Below are 15,557 nucleotides of genomic sequence, written 5' to 3' on the forward strand. Positions count from 1 at the left end.
GGCTAAACAATCCCAGTTCCCTCGGCCGCTCCTCGCAGGACACACGCTCCAGACCCTGCACCAGCCTCGTTGCCTTTCTCTAGCTATGAGCCACAGGTCAGGGGCGGTGACGGCTATCAGGGCCACGCCTGACGGCTCAGGGAACGGCTCGGCCCGAGCGCGACAGTTCGCGGGCCGTGCCTACACAGGTAGGCCGCGCTGAGGCGCGCAGGGCGCTCCGCTCGGAGGGCTGAGTCTCGCCGCCGCGCATGCGCTCTGTGGTGCCGCCGCCATGGCCGTGCACTACTGCGGGCTATGCCGCCGCAGCGCCTTCTCGGGCCGCCGGCACCTGTACAGCGTGGGGCATCGCCGGCGGCTCAAGGAGGCGCTGGCCAAGCTACAGGAGGCGGCGGCGGCGGCGCGGGCAGCGGCGGCCGTGGCCGATGGGGCCGCGGCCGTGCGGCGCTACGACCCAGCGGAACACGATGGGCGCGTGTGGTGCCCGTGCTGCGGGCGCGGCGTGCTGCGGGACGGGCGGCGCGGCGGGCTGGCGCTGCTGCAAGCCGGGCTGATGCGGCACTTGGCCGGGTGCGTGGGCAGGAATGTGGCGGGCTGATGCTGCCGTAGGCCGGGCTCTTGTGGCACTTGGCCGGGTGCGGGCGGTGCTGACGGTGTCACGGTGTCCCGCAGGCCCGAGCATCGCCGGGAGACGGCGCGGTTCTGGCGGGAGAACCGGGCGGAGGCAGCGCTGCGGGAGCAGTGCCTGGTGCCGGTCGAAGAGTACGAGCGCTTCGCGCAGGCTCTAGAGCGGGCGCTGGCCGAGCACCAGCAGCGGGAGGAGGAGCGCATCCTCCAGGTAACTTCGGGCACCTCCCCGCCTCGGCGTCGGCCCGGCCTCCACTGGCCCCGCCTCACTGCTCTCTCCCCGCAGATGGCGGCTGACATCCGGGAGGCCGAGCGCCGGCAGCGACAGACTGTGCAAGCCGCGCTCCAGGTCGGTGAGCTGTATCCTGCCCTGGCTGCGCCCTGGCGGGGAGCGGGCACTGCACTCCGCACCCCCACCACCAGCACCCGGGTGCGCTCGGGAGGGGCTGGGGGTGGCAGGGTGGGGGCTGTGCTCAGTACCAGAAATATTGTTCCTTTTTCCTGAATCACACTCAGCTTCAACCAGAGCCAGAACTTTGTGCAGGACATTCTGTTTGCAGGCCCTCTGCAGGACCTGAACGGTGAGCACCACTTTCCTTAGCAGTGGCTGATGCACCCCGGTCAAAGCACATGGGGCGTTTGACACTGTCATTACCAGGATCTTACAAATCTTTCGGAAACTTTTGTATGCAGTACAGTAAGCGCTGGCTTCTAATTTCAGGGACAGCCCTTGTGCTGCACAACAGCCTGGCCCAAGCGGAATGCAGATGGAACCTGATTTAGCCTGGATGGAATCAGGCAAGGTTCTGACCTTCATTGGCCACCAGGTACGACTGGCTAGCAAATGTGACTTAAATTTAACTGCAAGTCACCTACAACATGTCATAAAGCAGAACAAGCAGTGGTCTCCATCACAAAAAGAGACAGCTTTGTGGATTTGGGTGAGCAGCTATCCCAGTTTCAGTTATCCAGGTTTAACTTTCATTAAGAAAACATTCTTTAATATGCCATGGGGAAAAAAAAAAAAAAAACCCACCCCAAAAAAACAAACAAAAAAAACCCCAAAAAAACAACCACCACCAAACTCTCTTTTAAAGAGCTTTCCTCTGGCTTTTTCTAATAGAACTTGATTCTGGAAGGGAATGAAGACAATGCTCTTCTGTTCAGAGATACTCTTACACCTATGTTTCTCATAAGCATCTTGTTTTCCTGTTAACAGGAAACAGAAGGGAAAGGAAATGTCCACACAGGTAAGTGAATCTGCATCATGACTCACTGGCTTGCTACCTCATGGCTTGAAAATGTCACAGGGATAACTCAAAGCAGTTTTGAAGCTGTTCCGGCATAACCAGGAAGCGATCACTCTTTTGGCAATATCTGACATACTAGAGGGAGAAAAAAACATATCAGCATAGTAAAAACTGTTGCTGCTGCTGCTGTGGGGAGTGTATGGTTCAGGGTGTGATCTGCCATGGCCTTAGCTGAGAAAGCCAGCTCCTTTTCCTCAGAATACCCAGAGTTCACTTTGTCACTTGGTTGGTAACACAAGCAGCAGACAGGGGGAAGAGGGGACACTTTACTCCTGTCACAGTTTAGGATAACTTCAGTGGCTAAGTAAGTATTCCCTGTGATTTCTAGGAGCAAAACCTCCATGGCTAACAGAGGAAGAAGATGGAAGTAAACAACAAATTGGACCTTCCTATGAGGAATTTCTCAAACACAGTAAGCAGCTTGCACACTTTTAGTTAACCTTACAGTCACTTTACCAAGCTAGAGAACCAAAAGCAATTTTAAAAACTTGCTGAACAAAGTATTTGGGCTGTTGAGCAACCTAGTCTAGGGGAAAGTGTCCCTGTCCATGGTGCAGGGATTGCAGTGTGATTATTAAGTTCCCTTCCAACCCAAACCACTGTACAATTTTTTTTTTTTTTTTTTCAGAGGAGAAACAGAAGCTGAAAAAGCTCCCAGTGGAACGTGTTGGTGCCAACTTTGACCATACCTCTCAGACAAGTGACAGCTGGCTCCCTTCCTTTGGGCGTGTATGGAATCATGGCAGGAGGTGGCACTCCCGGTGAGCTTCAGGGCAGCACAGATGGATGCCAGGGGGGAGAGTCTGTGGCTTCTGTCCATGTAAGCTATTCATGGAGCAGGCTCTGAGGTAGCAGCAAGCATAACAAGCATAACACTATCCTGTTGTATGAGTTATGCTAAACAGTGTTTAATCAAAGCAGAGTACTGTTCTTGTTCTGGAGCAGCACATACATAGCTTGCGAGGACACATGCTTATGGCTGTAGAGGCTGCACACATGAAGGCATCTGCCTTATTTTGCTTGGGTCACCTTTCAGACCCACATACTGTCCCACTGGTGCCTTTTAATGTCCAGAACTCTCTGTCAGCTACCTGGAGCTACCACTCACTGAGGTATCAAAAATGTTAAGGGAGCTTCCATGCTAGAATACTATGCACAGCACATTCTTATTTTTGCAAGGAGAGTGCTCATTAGCTGTGTCTAAAGGCTAGTGCAGTCTGACTTCTATGCTCTCTTTCAGGCATCAGTTTAGAACTGAATCAGGGGAAAAGAAGAAAAAAAGGTGATGAGGAACACCAGACATCTCCTCTGCTGACTGAAAAGGCTGACTGTCGGTAGCTGCAGTTTTGTTGCTGACTGCCCTGTAAAGACACACTTTGTCCATATCTTCCCTATCAGAAAGCCTACTCTGTACAGCACGTGATGCCAGTGGCCTATGCTGACATGGAAAGAAAGAATTTTTGGACAAATAAACTTTTTTTCTTTTTTTTAAATGCATGTTTGTAGACCAACTGAAACTCAATTCAAATGCAGGGCCCACCCTGCAGGCACTAATGGCAGGTGTTTGATCTTTTCACTCAAATTTATATTGCTTTCCTTCATTCTAAGATTCATCCTTTAAATAGTCTAACATCACTGGCTTCTGTAGCTGATGCAGAAGTTTCTTCCCTTTCAGCAACACATTTGTAACACTAAAGACAAAAACTGGCCTGGCACAGGACAACAGCCATGACCTCTACCAGAATCCACTATAAATACACCAGTAATAAAACATACACATTCTTGAAAAAGCAAGAAAAATTATAATCAGTAATTTTATTATGTGCATCTACATATGATGCATTGTTGATGAAGTCACTGGAGAACCTGCAAAGCAAGAAGTCCCCAATCAGAAAACCAGATCAAAGCAGGCTAGCACAAAGGAAACAGTTTGACAGTTTTATTCCAGCAGAAACACTTGGCCATGGTGTCCTGTGAGAGCAGGGAGGACAAATGCCCATTTGCCCTGCAGCCCACAGAGAGGGGATCAAATGTTTCATCCAATGAGCACAGGGACAAAATCTAAAATTGCTCTTTAATTCTGGAGAATCAATGTTTCCAGTAATGTTTCCCCGTGAAGTTGCTTAGGATATGAGCAAAATACTCTCGAACATCTGGAAGAACAGCCCACCATGTGGAAGTTGCCCATTACACATTGCATAGCACAACTCAGCTCTTCAGCACCCAGCCTCACCTCCCTATGCATCCTCTCCTGCAGGAGGCGCATCTCCACCTTTCGTGTTTCGGGTATAGATCACTTGGGCTCGGTGCTTGGACACCAGTTTGATCAACCCTATGAAAAAGCAAAATTATGTCATGTCAGCATGTACTGACAGATGCCAGGGATGTTGAGGTCCATCCTAGAGATGCAGGGCAATGTACAAGAGGAAGTAATAGGGGGTAGCAGCTTATGCAAGTCTTTTGTTGCCATCTTGTTGCAATTATATCACAGCCCATCCTTCTGGCAACATTCTTCTTAATACAGCAATGCCTCTATGCTGCTCCATATTTCAGAACACTTCTGAAATGCAAGCTAAGGCAGTGGCTCTCCAAAATCAATTCATGCATGGAGCACTTCAGACGCTGCAGGGAAACTACTGGACAAGCAAGTAAAATCAAACAGCCAATTCAAGAAGCTGGTTTTTTTTGAGTGCTCACCTTTGCTGAGCAGCTCCTGGAGGGCAGCCCGAGCCAGGGAGCCTCGAATCTTCAGCCTTTCTGAGACAACTGCAGGTGTGATGAGCTTGTAGTTGGGCACTTCTTTGCACAGTTTGTCATAAGTGGCCTTGTCAAACAGGACAAGGTTGTTCAGCTTGTCTCTCACTTTCCCCTTGGACCACTTCTACTTGAAAAGAGAGAAAAAACAACACCCCCATAAGCCATCTTGTAAGCAAGAACAAAAGATGGAACTAAACGATGCCCCAAGAACTGCACTATCAAATGTCTCCGTATCACATCCCAAACTAAAGGACTAGTGAGATGCACAAAAATGCCTCTGTAAGTTAACGTGTTGCGGATAAAACACCTGCAGTATCTAAAAATAAAAGGACTAAAGCCTTCTGATACTGGGATTTAACACTATTATGTACAATTTCCTGGCAAATGAAGAGCTGGCTCCTTTAACAACAAGATGCCCGCCCCCGCCCTCACGCCGCTCTCGGGGCCCAGCCACGCTGCACACGCGCCAGGCCCGGGGATCTCTCCGAGCCCTTTGTCCCGCTGGCTCTCACCTTCTTCTTGGCTTTGCCGCCGGACTTGTTGACCGGGTCCTTGTCCTTTTTGGCGGACTTGCCTGCGTCTTTCTTCTTCTTATCGTCTTTGGGCGGCTGCGAGAGGGTGAAAAAGATGGAGGGGTGAGCGGCGAGGCGCAGGGCCGCTCCCCCGGGCACCTCGCAGGGGTTCCCGCCCCGCTCAGGGAGCCGCCGGCGTCTCTCGGGGGTCCCGGCCCGTCTCACCGCCCGCCCCCCGGCCCAGCCCTGCTCACCATGATGCGGCCACAGCTGCTCCGCAAGATGTCGGCGAGAAAGGAAAAACCCGGCGTGGGGCGGGGGCGGGCCCTGCGGGGGCGTGACGTCACTACCGGGGCGGAGGCGGCGGCGCTGCGGGGGCGGCTGGGGGGAGTGCCTCTGTCGGCGAGGCTGCGTTATGGCCATCTTCAGCGTCTACGTGGTCAACAAGGCTGGCGGCCTCATCTATCAGCTGGACCACTACGCGCCCCGCGCCGACACCGAGAAGACGTTCAGCTTTCCGCTCGATCTCGTCCTGCGCCCGCACGACGAGCGCGTCGTCGTCGCCTTCGGCCAGCGGGACGGCATCCGCGGTGCGGCGGGTGGGAAGGGCCGGGCCGGGCCGGGTGAAACCAGGATTACTGACTGACTGACTGACTGACTGACTGCCGGGTGAAACCAGGATTGCTGACTGACTGACAGACAGACTGATGCCGCCGCGCTGTCTCCGCAGTGGGTCACGCTGTGCTCGCGATCAACGGCGCCGAGGTCAACGGTCGCTTCACGGCGGACGGGAAGGACGTGCTGGAGTTCCTGGGTAACCCCGCTAACTACCCGGTATCCATCCGCTTTGGCCGACACCGGCTCTCCTCCAATGAGAAGCTTATGCTGGCCTCCATGTTCCACTCGTGAGTGAGGGTGGGCCGTGACGGGACGGGGGTGGCATGGGCAGGGGTGGTGAGGGGCGCTGAGGGGCTTGTCCACACAGGCTGTTCGCCATCGGGTCACAACTGTCACCTGAAGTTGGGAGCTCCGGGATAGAGATGCTGGAGACCGACACCTTCAAGTTGCACTGCTTCCAGACACTGACAGGTACTTAGGCACCTAGCACTGCTCTGCTTTGTCAGGGCTGTCTCTGTGCTTGGCCTTCCTTATGCTCCTGGCATTATGGCTCCAGGGATCAAATTCATGGTTCTTGCTGACCCAAGACAGACAGGGATAGACGCTCTTCTCCGCAAAATCTATGAGATTTACTCAGACTTCGCTCTGAAGAATCCTTTCTACTCCCTGGAGATGCCAATAAGGTAAGGAAAAGCCCACTTTTAGTAATCTGGCTGCAACCTGTCATAGCTTTCTGTGTATACAGTAGCAAATGCAAACAGTCCTTAAGTGGCAGAACTGGCTGAGGGAAGGGGAGGGAAGCCACAGCACACTGCTGCAGAGACAGGACACAGACCTAAGTTCTTTCCAGTGCTGGGTGTGCTGGGGAAGTGGGAGGTGCACTTCCTTCACACAAACCCTACTGTCCTGCTGTATATCCAGGCCTATACAAAAAGCTTTAATCTTAACTAAGGACCAAGGCAGACTTCGACAGCAATCACGTTGCTGTGTCATAACTGCCTGAATATCTCCTTGAAGGATGCAGAACCAAAGGATGTGGAGATCCTTTGCTGGCTTTGTTAACTCACTTCTGTAGGTAAGTCATCCCTTTTGCTTTTCTGTTTCAGGTGCGAGTTATTTGATCAGAACTTGAAACTTGCTCTGGAGGTGGCAGAGAAAGCCGGACCCTTCGGACCTGGATCATAGAGAAAGCCTTGCCTGTTGCAGATTCATTCGGCTGAAGACTGGGGCCTGTCTCTTCCCTGGCTGGCCTTTCACAAAGCTCCCCTCTCCACAGCAGAGACTGCACATCCCCAAAACACACTTCAGTGTCTCCCAAAATACTGGTTTATCCCCTTTGTTGTGAAATTTACCTTAAACAGATTCCTTAGCACTGTTTGCATTGGGCCACAGGGCCTTATTTTGCTGTTGCAGCTCTGCTGAACTTGGGTGAAGGAGAAGGTGCAGGTCTGTGGCCTCAGTGCTTTTTTTTCCTGTCATAAATGTACATACCTATTTTCCCTGTATAGCTCTAACTTATGGTTTTGCAGAGGGTTTCTGTATAGAAGTAATAAGTGTTTATTAATGAGGCAAATGGCTGTTTGCTTTCTGTTGATGGGTACATTTGTGCCAGTGGCACCTCAAGAAGGTACGTCAGTTTGGGTGGTTTTGCTTGCACCACTCTCCAGAAGACAACCAGGGCCCTTATGACACTGCTCCATTTTTATTTCACATACAGAAGAAGATCATGTAATTAAGTACAAAATGTAATTCATTTCCATTTTTAAAATTAAGGCTAGCTAACTACTCTTGCAACCAAAGTACTTAGCAAAGTACCTGCATGCAGGTTCTTTACAAGTTGAACTTGCCCTTTCAGGACCCTAAAACAGTAAATCCTTTTGGGGAAAAACAAGAATATTCAACAAATTCCTGGTAAAATACCTGACTGTACTTATTGCAGAGTGCTGGGCCTGACTGCTAAGGCTGTCAGTGATGGCTCCACTAAGGCTAACTCAGAGGCAGCCTGAGCCCCCACCTGCAGCCATGAGAGACGCAACTCTTGACCAAAACCATCCCAGTATTCACACCTTGTGCTGAAAAAATACAAGCCATTGCTAGAAATATGGGTTATCACGAAACCCAGCTGCAGAAATTGTGGGTTGGTGGTGGCTGCTGTTGCAATTCCTGCTGCTGGGTTAGTTTTCCTGGCTGATTTGCAGAGTACTGGCTACAATCTGCCTTGGTAGCAGCTGCCTCCCTTGCAAATCATTAACACTGCACACAGACATCGCACCAGGCAGGATCAGTTCACTTAGCAGGAGCTTCTCTAAACGCCATGAATTCCCTGGAAACATGCCTATTTCTAAATGCTGTGGAGAGCCCTGCCACAGCACATCCTGCTGTGCTGCCTGTCCACAGCAACACGCTCCCTCCCCACCCCTAGCAACAAAACCCATGTACAGCTAAGGCTTTGCTGCTGTCAAAGCAGGCTGGACTGCAGTCATCACCACTCCCTGGTCTGCTGCTGTTGTGTGGCTGGGCACACATAGCTTATGCTGAAGTGACCTGGGACAGCTGTGCTTATGGCAGACAGATGGGACGGATGCAGGCAGCAAAAGCTTGGTTCAGGGCCCCTGAGCAGCGAAGCTGAACTGATTAATGTCGCAGCTAATGGCTGAGACAAACAATAATGACAAAACTAGAGGTAAGTGCACCTGAAGCTAGTAATTTCAGACCACTTGTAGTGAGGAAGCTCGGGCTACAGAGCCTGCTTGCTTCACTAACAGTGCTGTGAGGAAGAGATACAGTAAAATCATTGCAAATGTAAACTAGGTGAATTATCACATCTTGAGGGAAAAAGTGATCAGTAGCAGGAACCTTGTGCCCTCTGGCACCTGACACTGGATGTTTTTATCTAGGTTGCAGCAATAGGTAAACTCACTCCTAGGCCAGTCAAACAAAAACGAGCATCATTCACGTCAATGTGGGAACATCCTTTCCACCAAGCAGCTTATCCTCAGTCAGCCTTCCTGGAAATCCGGCCCATCTTGGTGCGGATGTTTCGTAGGAAGAAGAAAGCCACTGTGCTAGTGATACAGACGACTTCAGCTACCCAAAAGGCTGTGGCCCAGCTGTAGTGCTTGGCAATTGTACTGAAAGGCAGTCCAGCCAGGAAACCCCCAACTGTAACAAAAAAGAAACAGAAAGCTAACAACACTTTTGTACTCCCGTATTATCTATCAATACCTGCTTTTGCATATATAACAATTCCTCAGGCCTGGTTTGAACTTAAAGCACAATGCAAAACCTGTTGGGCACAGCAGGAAAGCATCCCTGAGGCTTCCAGCTCCATTATCTCTCTCCTTAGGTGACTTCCCACAATCAGTAGCTTGGCACCCAGGGGCTAGACCATGGTTTATCAAGAACGTGTATGGGTTTTGTTTTTTGGGGAAATGGGTATTACTTACCATTTGCCATGAGGGCCACTATGGCATGGGAGGTGCCGCACAGGTTGGCAGGGGCACTTTCGTTGGCTATGACCCCAAACAGGGCAATTGGCCCATACGAGGAGAACCCAAACACAGCTCCCAGAGTCAGAATCCACAGCTGTCAAAGTAAGTTAAAATCAGAAACAGGATCTGTGAATCTCACCACTGTCAGTTAGCAACTGTTGACAATTCTCAGACTGTATACACAGTTCCAAGGAGTTTTGACATTTTCAGGCTGACACCAGCTTCCCGGCCTGCAGCCAGAAGAGCTTAAGCCTGTAGAGACCCCATATCCATAAAGGCCAGCTGCATCTCCACCTCTCCATCTTGCTAGCCAGTGCAAGCTCTCCTCTGTCCCACAATTCTGCTCCCCACACCCATGTAACACATCCTGTGCTTATTTGCAAGAAACAGAACATTGAAGAGAAGACGGCAATGAGCCTGTGAAATCACACAAAAGATCTGTGAATCAGGTTGCTTTCATAAAACAATCCTGGAGCTACCAACTGAAAGCTTTTCGCAGTTTAGATGCATGGAACTGATCAGAGCATGTTTATTTGTGAGACACCTCTTTCTGATAACCTCTATGTTACTAAACTGAGAAAAAAAAAGAAAAAAAAAAACAAAAAAAAAACCAAAAAAAACACCCAAACAAACAAACAAACAAAACCCAACGGTCTCAACTTCAGTGTTAGCTTATGCTCTAAGAAACCTATCTGGCCCAAAATTATCAGTCTCTTGTTTGCATAACAAAGGATAAGTAACGCCCCCACAATTCAGCATGCTTTTAGAATGCAAACAGCATTTCAAAAAGCCCAGGAGGAAGTATTTTCCAGATGTGAAGCAGAAAGAAGTTAGGAAAACACTTGCCAGAAACTAAATAAGAATGCATCTGCCAGAGCAGAATCATTCTTTTTGATCTCACCCACAAGATCCCTTAGCTGGCTATATATTACCTGATGAACAGAGGTCCTCAGAATCTTCTGTATAAAACTTAAAAGTTACATAGTTAGACTTTTTAAAGTCAGTTAGGGTACTCAAATTATTATAAGAGAATGTTTCTTTGACTACAAACTTACAGTAATCTTTTCTCAGTGCCCTGGTTCTAAGTTCTGAGGTGCTAACCAACCTCTTAGGATAGGAGTAAGGCAGACCAAGGAAAGAAGAAACAGGCAGAGAGAGAAAAAATGCAAGCAGAAACCTCATGTTCTTTTAGGCCTGTAAGATCAGCTAGAGGTTGCAAGGCTACAGTCCAGAAGTGGTTTTCCTGAAGAAGAAGAAAAAAAAATGAAAGGAGAAAAGAAATTTTATTTATTTAGCAATCATAAGGGCAGATGCAAGTCACATCTCATGCAAAGCCTGGAAGGCAGGCTGCACGCAACAATAGGACAGCAGGAGCACCCCAAGCCAGGCTAAGCCAGCCCTTCTCCATAGTACAAAGAAAGAAATCCTTGGGAATGGTGAAGAAAACAATCATGTTCCCTTGTCATCAAACCTCCCCATTCCAGGGCTATCCCTATAACTGATGGCCAGCTGCTGCATGTGAATTACCTTGGGAGAGTCACCTGTGACTGTGATCCGAAACAGAAACATGGACACACACATCCCAGCCATCATGGAAAGCAGCAGCGTGTGCCGAGGATTCCCATAGCTTGACAGGCCCACCTGTGACACAAGGAAGGAAGGCTGAGAATCAGAAAATGGAGGGACTTCCTTTTATACTTGTAGTGACTAACACCATCCACAGCCCAGTCAGAAACATGGACGGCACATCAACAGCACATCTGTTGGCACGCCTTATTAGTGTGGTTTAAGGCCTGCACACAGTCAAATTCTGCTAAACAAAAGCTCTTAGTGATGAATGACACTTCGGGTATCAACCACTTCTACCCTGAATCTGGCTCCAAATCCCACCACTGGATTTAAATGTGGGGTTTTTTTTTTTCCAGCCAGAAGACAACTATCAGCAAACAGTTCTTCAACATGCAAATCTGGAGACCACAGTAAAGCAAAGAAATTGAACAGATTAAACACCTCAAATCTGAGAGGCATATTGCAGCCCCTAAAATCAGCACATCTATTCCCCAGTGCCTTCTGGAGTGTTTGGCAGTTGTGCCCATGCACATGGCAGAACTGAGTATGGGCTGGTTTCTCTGCTGTGCTCACAGGCACAGCACCCTGCCTGATCACCTTAGTAAAGCAGCTCAGATTGCTGCTGTGTTCCCTGTCCAGCATGCTCGAGGGTGCACATGACTTACTTTTGCTACTGCTCTATCAGAAAGGTATCCAGCAGCAATGCTTCCCACCAGACCCCCAATCTCCAAGGCACTCATGTAGGAACTGCCTAGAATACAGATGAAGCAAAGAATGGCCCATCAGATTTGGTCAAAACAGAAAGGCTGCTGTGGGCTCCAGACCAGTCCCACTGCTGTAAGCTCACAGAGCACTTGAGCAGCTCTCCTTGACACAACCATCAAACCACAAAGCACAACAGGTTCAGGAATGCTTGTCTGCCAGTCCCAGGAAGGTCCTGGCACTGGAGTGTTTGGTGCATGCAGTAACTTCATCACTGACTTATTTCAAAACCTATGTATATCTAAGCAGACAACTAGGAGGTGGGCAAACAAGTCCCTCAGGTGGAAGGGCCTCTACCCAGGTGATCTCTGGGCAACACCTCCCAGACTGCAGCTCCAGATCTTACTAATGAAGTTTTGCATCTTACCCACAAGTATGGACTGCCCCCTCTCCTGGATCAGGAAGAGCTGCCCCCAATCAGTACAGCATGTTTTCACTCCAAAAACGACCAGGTAGCCTGTTGAGAGCACCCACAGGTATGGGGAGAGCAGCAGCTCTGTCAAGGTGCTGTTGTCACTGGAGGAACCTGTAGGAAGGTCGGGAGGAGTGTTACCACAGCTCAAACCACATCAAACAGCAGCCCAGCAGACAGTTCTGCAGGCAGGACCCAAGCATGAGAACATCCCTTCACACAGAGATATTCACAGCTGCTGAAGAGTAGTGAATGGCTCTACCTTCCCTTGTTCTGGTGATTTCAGAATCTCTTCTGTCATTTCATCCCACATTCATTAAAGATTTGAAAAGAATAATCAAAACACTACTCTCAGTAACTTTCTGTACTGCAGTTTCCAGTAAACCCTTCACAAAGGTTGTTCGAAAAATTACCTTCAGATTCTTTGGGAGCGTTTTTAAGCTGTGCCTGTGAAAGCCACTGCACAGACTCAAACAAAGATGCTTTCAGATGCTACCTTGATTTTTGCATCAGTGTTCCAGGAACACCAACAAACTTGCTCTCCCCAGAGAATGCTCTAGGGAAACAATATTCTTTTCTTATGCAAAGAGGTTAAGTTTGGCAGCACAAGCAGTATGGGACAGCATGGAACATAAGTTGAGTTTCTACTGGATTTTAAAATCCTACTGAAAACCTGTGTTGCAATGCTCATCTACATGTTCTGCTTTCAGAGACGCGCCACACTCAGTGGTCTGAATAAACATTTATTAACTAGATGTCCTAGGTTAGGACAGAAACACTGAGCAGAGTCCATCGTGAGCCAGGGGTCAAGAGAGCCTAAGGTGGGGTGAGGGGAGAACTGCCTGTCCGCTGCCAAAGCGGAGGAGCAGAAGGTCGGGCTTAAGGAAGCACTCCCTGCTGTTGTACTTTTTCTCTCTCCACCATCCCACCAAAACTGCATTCAAAATCCGAGCACACAAGGCTCCAAGAAAACAGTGATGCTGGTAACAGGAAAACATTACATATATGGGGAGAGGCCACCCTGAGCATCTCAGCAACACACAGGTGTCTGCTGGCAGGCTAAGGAGCAAGGCTAAGAGAGGGCTAGCAGCAGGCTTTCCCCCTGTTCTGTCACAGTCTCAGGAATCCCTACACCAGCCCCTTCCCACAAGGTCACAATGGGCCTTGATTTATACCATTTCTAACTTCAATTACCAAAATAAAGTTGCCAAAATCAACCCATTACCATACGCCTGGCAAACTGTGACTTCAAAAGTTGGAGAGGACGGGGGGTGTCAGTATGCTGAGAGCGACACATCTGTACCAGAATACAGACAGAAGGTACTGCATCTTCTCCTGTAGCTGCCTGCTTGCATCGAAGTCACATGCTCACCTTTCTTCCCTTTCTTGGCTCCTTGTTCGATGTTGGGCAGCCCAACATCCGATGGCTCATTTTTAATCAGGACAAGGCAAACAAAAGAGACAACCATGCAGGTGAAGCCAGAGAAGGACAAAGTCTTGCGCCAATCGTAGTTCATAGACACAAGAGCAGCGACAATGGGGCCTAAGCCTCCAGCCAAGTTCATGCTTGTAGACAGGACTGCCCACCAAGTCCCAAACTGGGAAGGCTCAAACCACTGTGCAACAAGAAAAACAGCATGAGGTGTAAGAGAATGACAGTACACCTGAAAACCCTCCCATGAAGCCCATGATGTGGAGTTGGGGTAATTCAGACAGAGCTTCAAAAGCAGGTAGAGGAAACACTCACACCTCCCTACTTCAGTCATGCAGGGAACTCCAAATGTTACTCAAGTGTCAGCCATAAGAGCTTGACAGGTGCTCACACTGTGAGCCAGCTTAAAGTTATTTCCATTTACAGACCATGAAACTGAGACGTGGGGCAGGGGAGGCAAGTTTAAGAGCACATGGGTTTGCGTACTTACTTGCTAGGAACAGCGTCCTCCTGGAGAGCTCTGCTGGCTCGGGAACTTGGATGGATACACAGAGAGTCACAGGGTAACTTTAGGACTCGCTGTTGCATTAAGTATCAGACATGATGGGCTCCTTATTGCAATGAGCACTCGGAGCCAGAATTACTTGGGTGGTTCTTGTCAGCAGGAAAATGTCTGAGATCTACATTCATGAATATCTTCAGAAAACACCGTGGCTGATATTTCTGTTTTTTGGGCCCTTCTTTTGTGTGCATTCAACTGTCCTGGACAGCCCTCTCCTCGTCAGTTAGGAGAGGCTAGGTGCCTCACAGAAGGGCAATAAAGTTGTTTATCTCCTCCCTGCCCCACAAGTACATGCAGTAGATTGATTCCTGGATTTTACATCTTCCATGTGGGATCAGCATAAAGGCAAGCAACCTCCTTTCCGTCTGTCTGAGGGAGAAATCAGTCTGGTCCTTTTAGAGCGTTACAAACCCCAAGTATATACAGCTTAGAAACTCATCTCATGCTGTTCCTCCATCTTAGCCAGTTTTCTACCTGAGCCACTTGTTTATTGGAATTCCTAAGTTGCCCAAGCATGCAGACAGAACTGTGCTCACTGCCCCCTAACCCACAGAAAACCTTGACTTGCAGCAGCAGAGACAAGACGTCCTGTGTGCCTACATCTAAAATACTCCAACAAAGTGTGTCTCTACGGGGCAGAACTCTGCTACTGGGAGATGTTACTCACCAAACTGAGGTACACTCAAGGCACATAGGGGCAAGGGCTACAGACTTAATCGTTGCTAAAATAAGCAGATCCCTGTACACTGAAACTTGTTCCACAGACAGCAGAATGTAGATAGTGCTCTAGACCTCCTTGGCTGGGAGAGAGCAAGAAAAGCTGCAAAGTCCCTCTGGATTCTGAGCCAGCACAGCCTGATGTGGGTCTGCACAGCCCTGATGCCAGGACAGGTCAAAAGAGTAGTGGCAAGTTCCCCCACCTTTCTCAGCACCCACCTTCCGCAGGATCTTCCCGCAGGGCGGCCAGCCCAGCCCCTGGGCCAGGCCATTGAGGAACCAGAGCCCGGCGAAGGCCATGACGGTGGAGCTCCAGGAGAAGACCACGTTGACCAAGCCCACCATGAGGAGGCCGGAGGAGAAGAGCCAGCGGGCGCTCATCTGGTCCGAAAGGACGCCGCTGATGAACTTGCTGATGGCGTAGGCTGCAGACTGGCTGCTGGTGATAAGACCTGCGGCGGGCAGAGCCGGGGGGTGTCTCAGCCCGCGGAACGGCCACCTCCGGGCCGGCGGGGCGCAGGGGACCGCGACCGACACTCACCCAGGTCGTCCTTCCCCAGCGGCACCTCGGCCATGACGGCGGGCATGACGAACGAGAAGGTTTTGCGGTTGAAGTAATACAGCGTATAGCCCACGAACATGGCCGCGAAGATGACAGCCCGGTACCGCCTGTAGCCGCCGGCCGCCATCGCGCCGCGCTGCCCGCGGGGCCGCAGCGGTCCGGGGCGCACGGCACGGGCGGACACGGCCCCACCGCCCCGCCCCGCGGAAGTCCCGCCCCGGCCCCAGCC

At 50.1% G+C, this 15,557-nt stretch overlaps 4 protein-coding genes across 6 annotated transcripts; 2 read left to right on the forward strand and 2 right to left on the reverse strand.

Moving 5' to 3' along the window:
- Positions 1–271: 271 nt before the first annotated feature.
- On the forward strand, positions 272–3,427 carry CENATAC (centrosomal AT-AC splicing factor; the record flags this gene model as incomplete). Its single annotated transcript, XM_083878051.1, has 9 exons — positions 272–567; positions 670–835; positions 911–973; positions 1,141–1,205; positions 1,346–1,451; positions 1,844–1,874; positions 2,263–2,346; positions 2,563–2,695; positions 3,175–3,427. The coding sequence occupies 9 exons, from the start codon at positions 272–274 to the stop codon at positions 3,218–3,220; spliced, it is 990 nt and encodes a 329-aa protein (XP_083734177.1). The 3' UTR covers positions 3,221–3,427.
- A 302-nt stretch (positions 3,428–3,729) lies between these two features.
- On the reverse strand, positions 3,730–5,540 carry RPS25 (ribosomal protein S25). 2 transcript variants are annotated; one of them, XM_083878054.1, is made up of 5 exons: positions 5,458–5,540; positions 5,204–5,299; positions 4,632–4,815; positions 4,168–4,266; positions 3,730–3,800 (listed from the first exon to the last, which is right to left on the reverse strand). In XM_083878054.1, exons 1-4 carry the CDS (start codon positions 5,458–5,460, stop codon positions 4,172–4,174), a joined length of 378 nt encoding a protein of 125 aa, XP_083734180.1. In that variant the 5' UTR covers positions 5,461–5,540; the 3' UTR covers positions 3,730–3,800; positions 4,168–4,171. The 2 variants fall into 2 exon arrangements, with proteins under 2 accessions (XP_083734180.1, XP_083734179.1); XM_083878053.1 differs by having other exon boundaries at positions 3,730–4,266.
- A 9-nt stretch (positions 5,541–5,549) lies between these two features.
- On the forward strand, positions 5,550–7,168 carry TRAPPC4 (trafficking protein particle complex subunit 4). Its single transcript, XM_083878052.1, has 5 exons — positions 5,550–5,793; positions 5,934–6,108; positions 6,189–6,292; positions 6,378–6,504; positions 6,928–7,168. The coding sequence occupies exons 1-5, from the start codon at positions 5,619–5,621 to the stop codon at positions 7,004–7,006; spliced, it is 660 nt and encodes a 219-aa protein (XP_083734178.1). The 5' UTR covers positions 5,550–5,618; the 3' UTR covers positions 7,007–7,168.
- Positions 7,169–7,504: 336 nt separating this feature from the next.
- On the reverse strand, positions 7,505–15,492 carry SLC37A4 (solute carrier family 37 member 4). 2 transcript variants are annotated; one of them, XM_083878050.1, is made up of 9 exons: positions 15,308–15,492; positions 14,986–15,218; positions 13,428–13,671; positions 12,011–12,169; positions 11,547–11,632; positions 10,840–10,953; positions 10,490–10,555; positions 9,268–9,406; positions 7,505–8,983 (listed from the first exon to the last, which is right to left on the reverse strand). In XM_083878050.1, the coding sequence occupies exons 1-9, from the start codon at positions 15,453–15,455 to the stop codon at positions 8,817–8,819; spliced, it is 1,356 nt and encodes a 451-aa protein (XP_083734176.1). In that variant the 5' UTR covers positions 15,456–15,492; the 3' UTR covers positions 7,505–8,816. The 2 variants fall into 2 exon arrangements, with proteins under 2 accessions (XP_083734176.1, XP_083734175.1); XM_083878049.1 differs by lacking the exon at positions 10,490–10,555.
- Between the last annotated feature and the right edge of the window lie 65 nt (positions 15,493–15,557).

Source organism: Zosterops lateralis, assembly GCF_965231275.1.
Source record: "Zosterops lateralis genome assembly, chromosome: 25".
NCBI lineage: Eukaryota > Metazoa > Chordata > Aves > Passeriformes > Zosteropidae > Zosterops > Zosterops lateralis.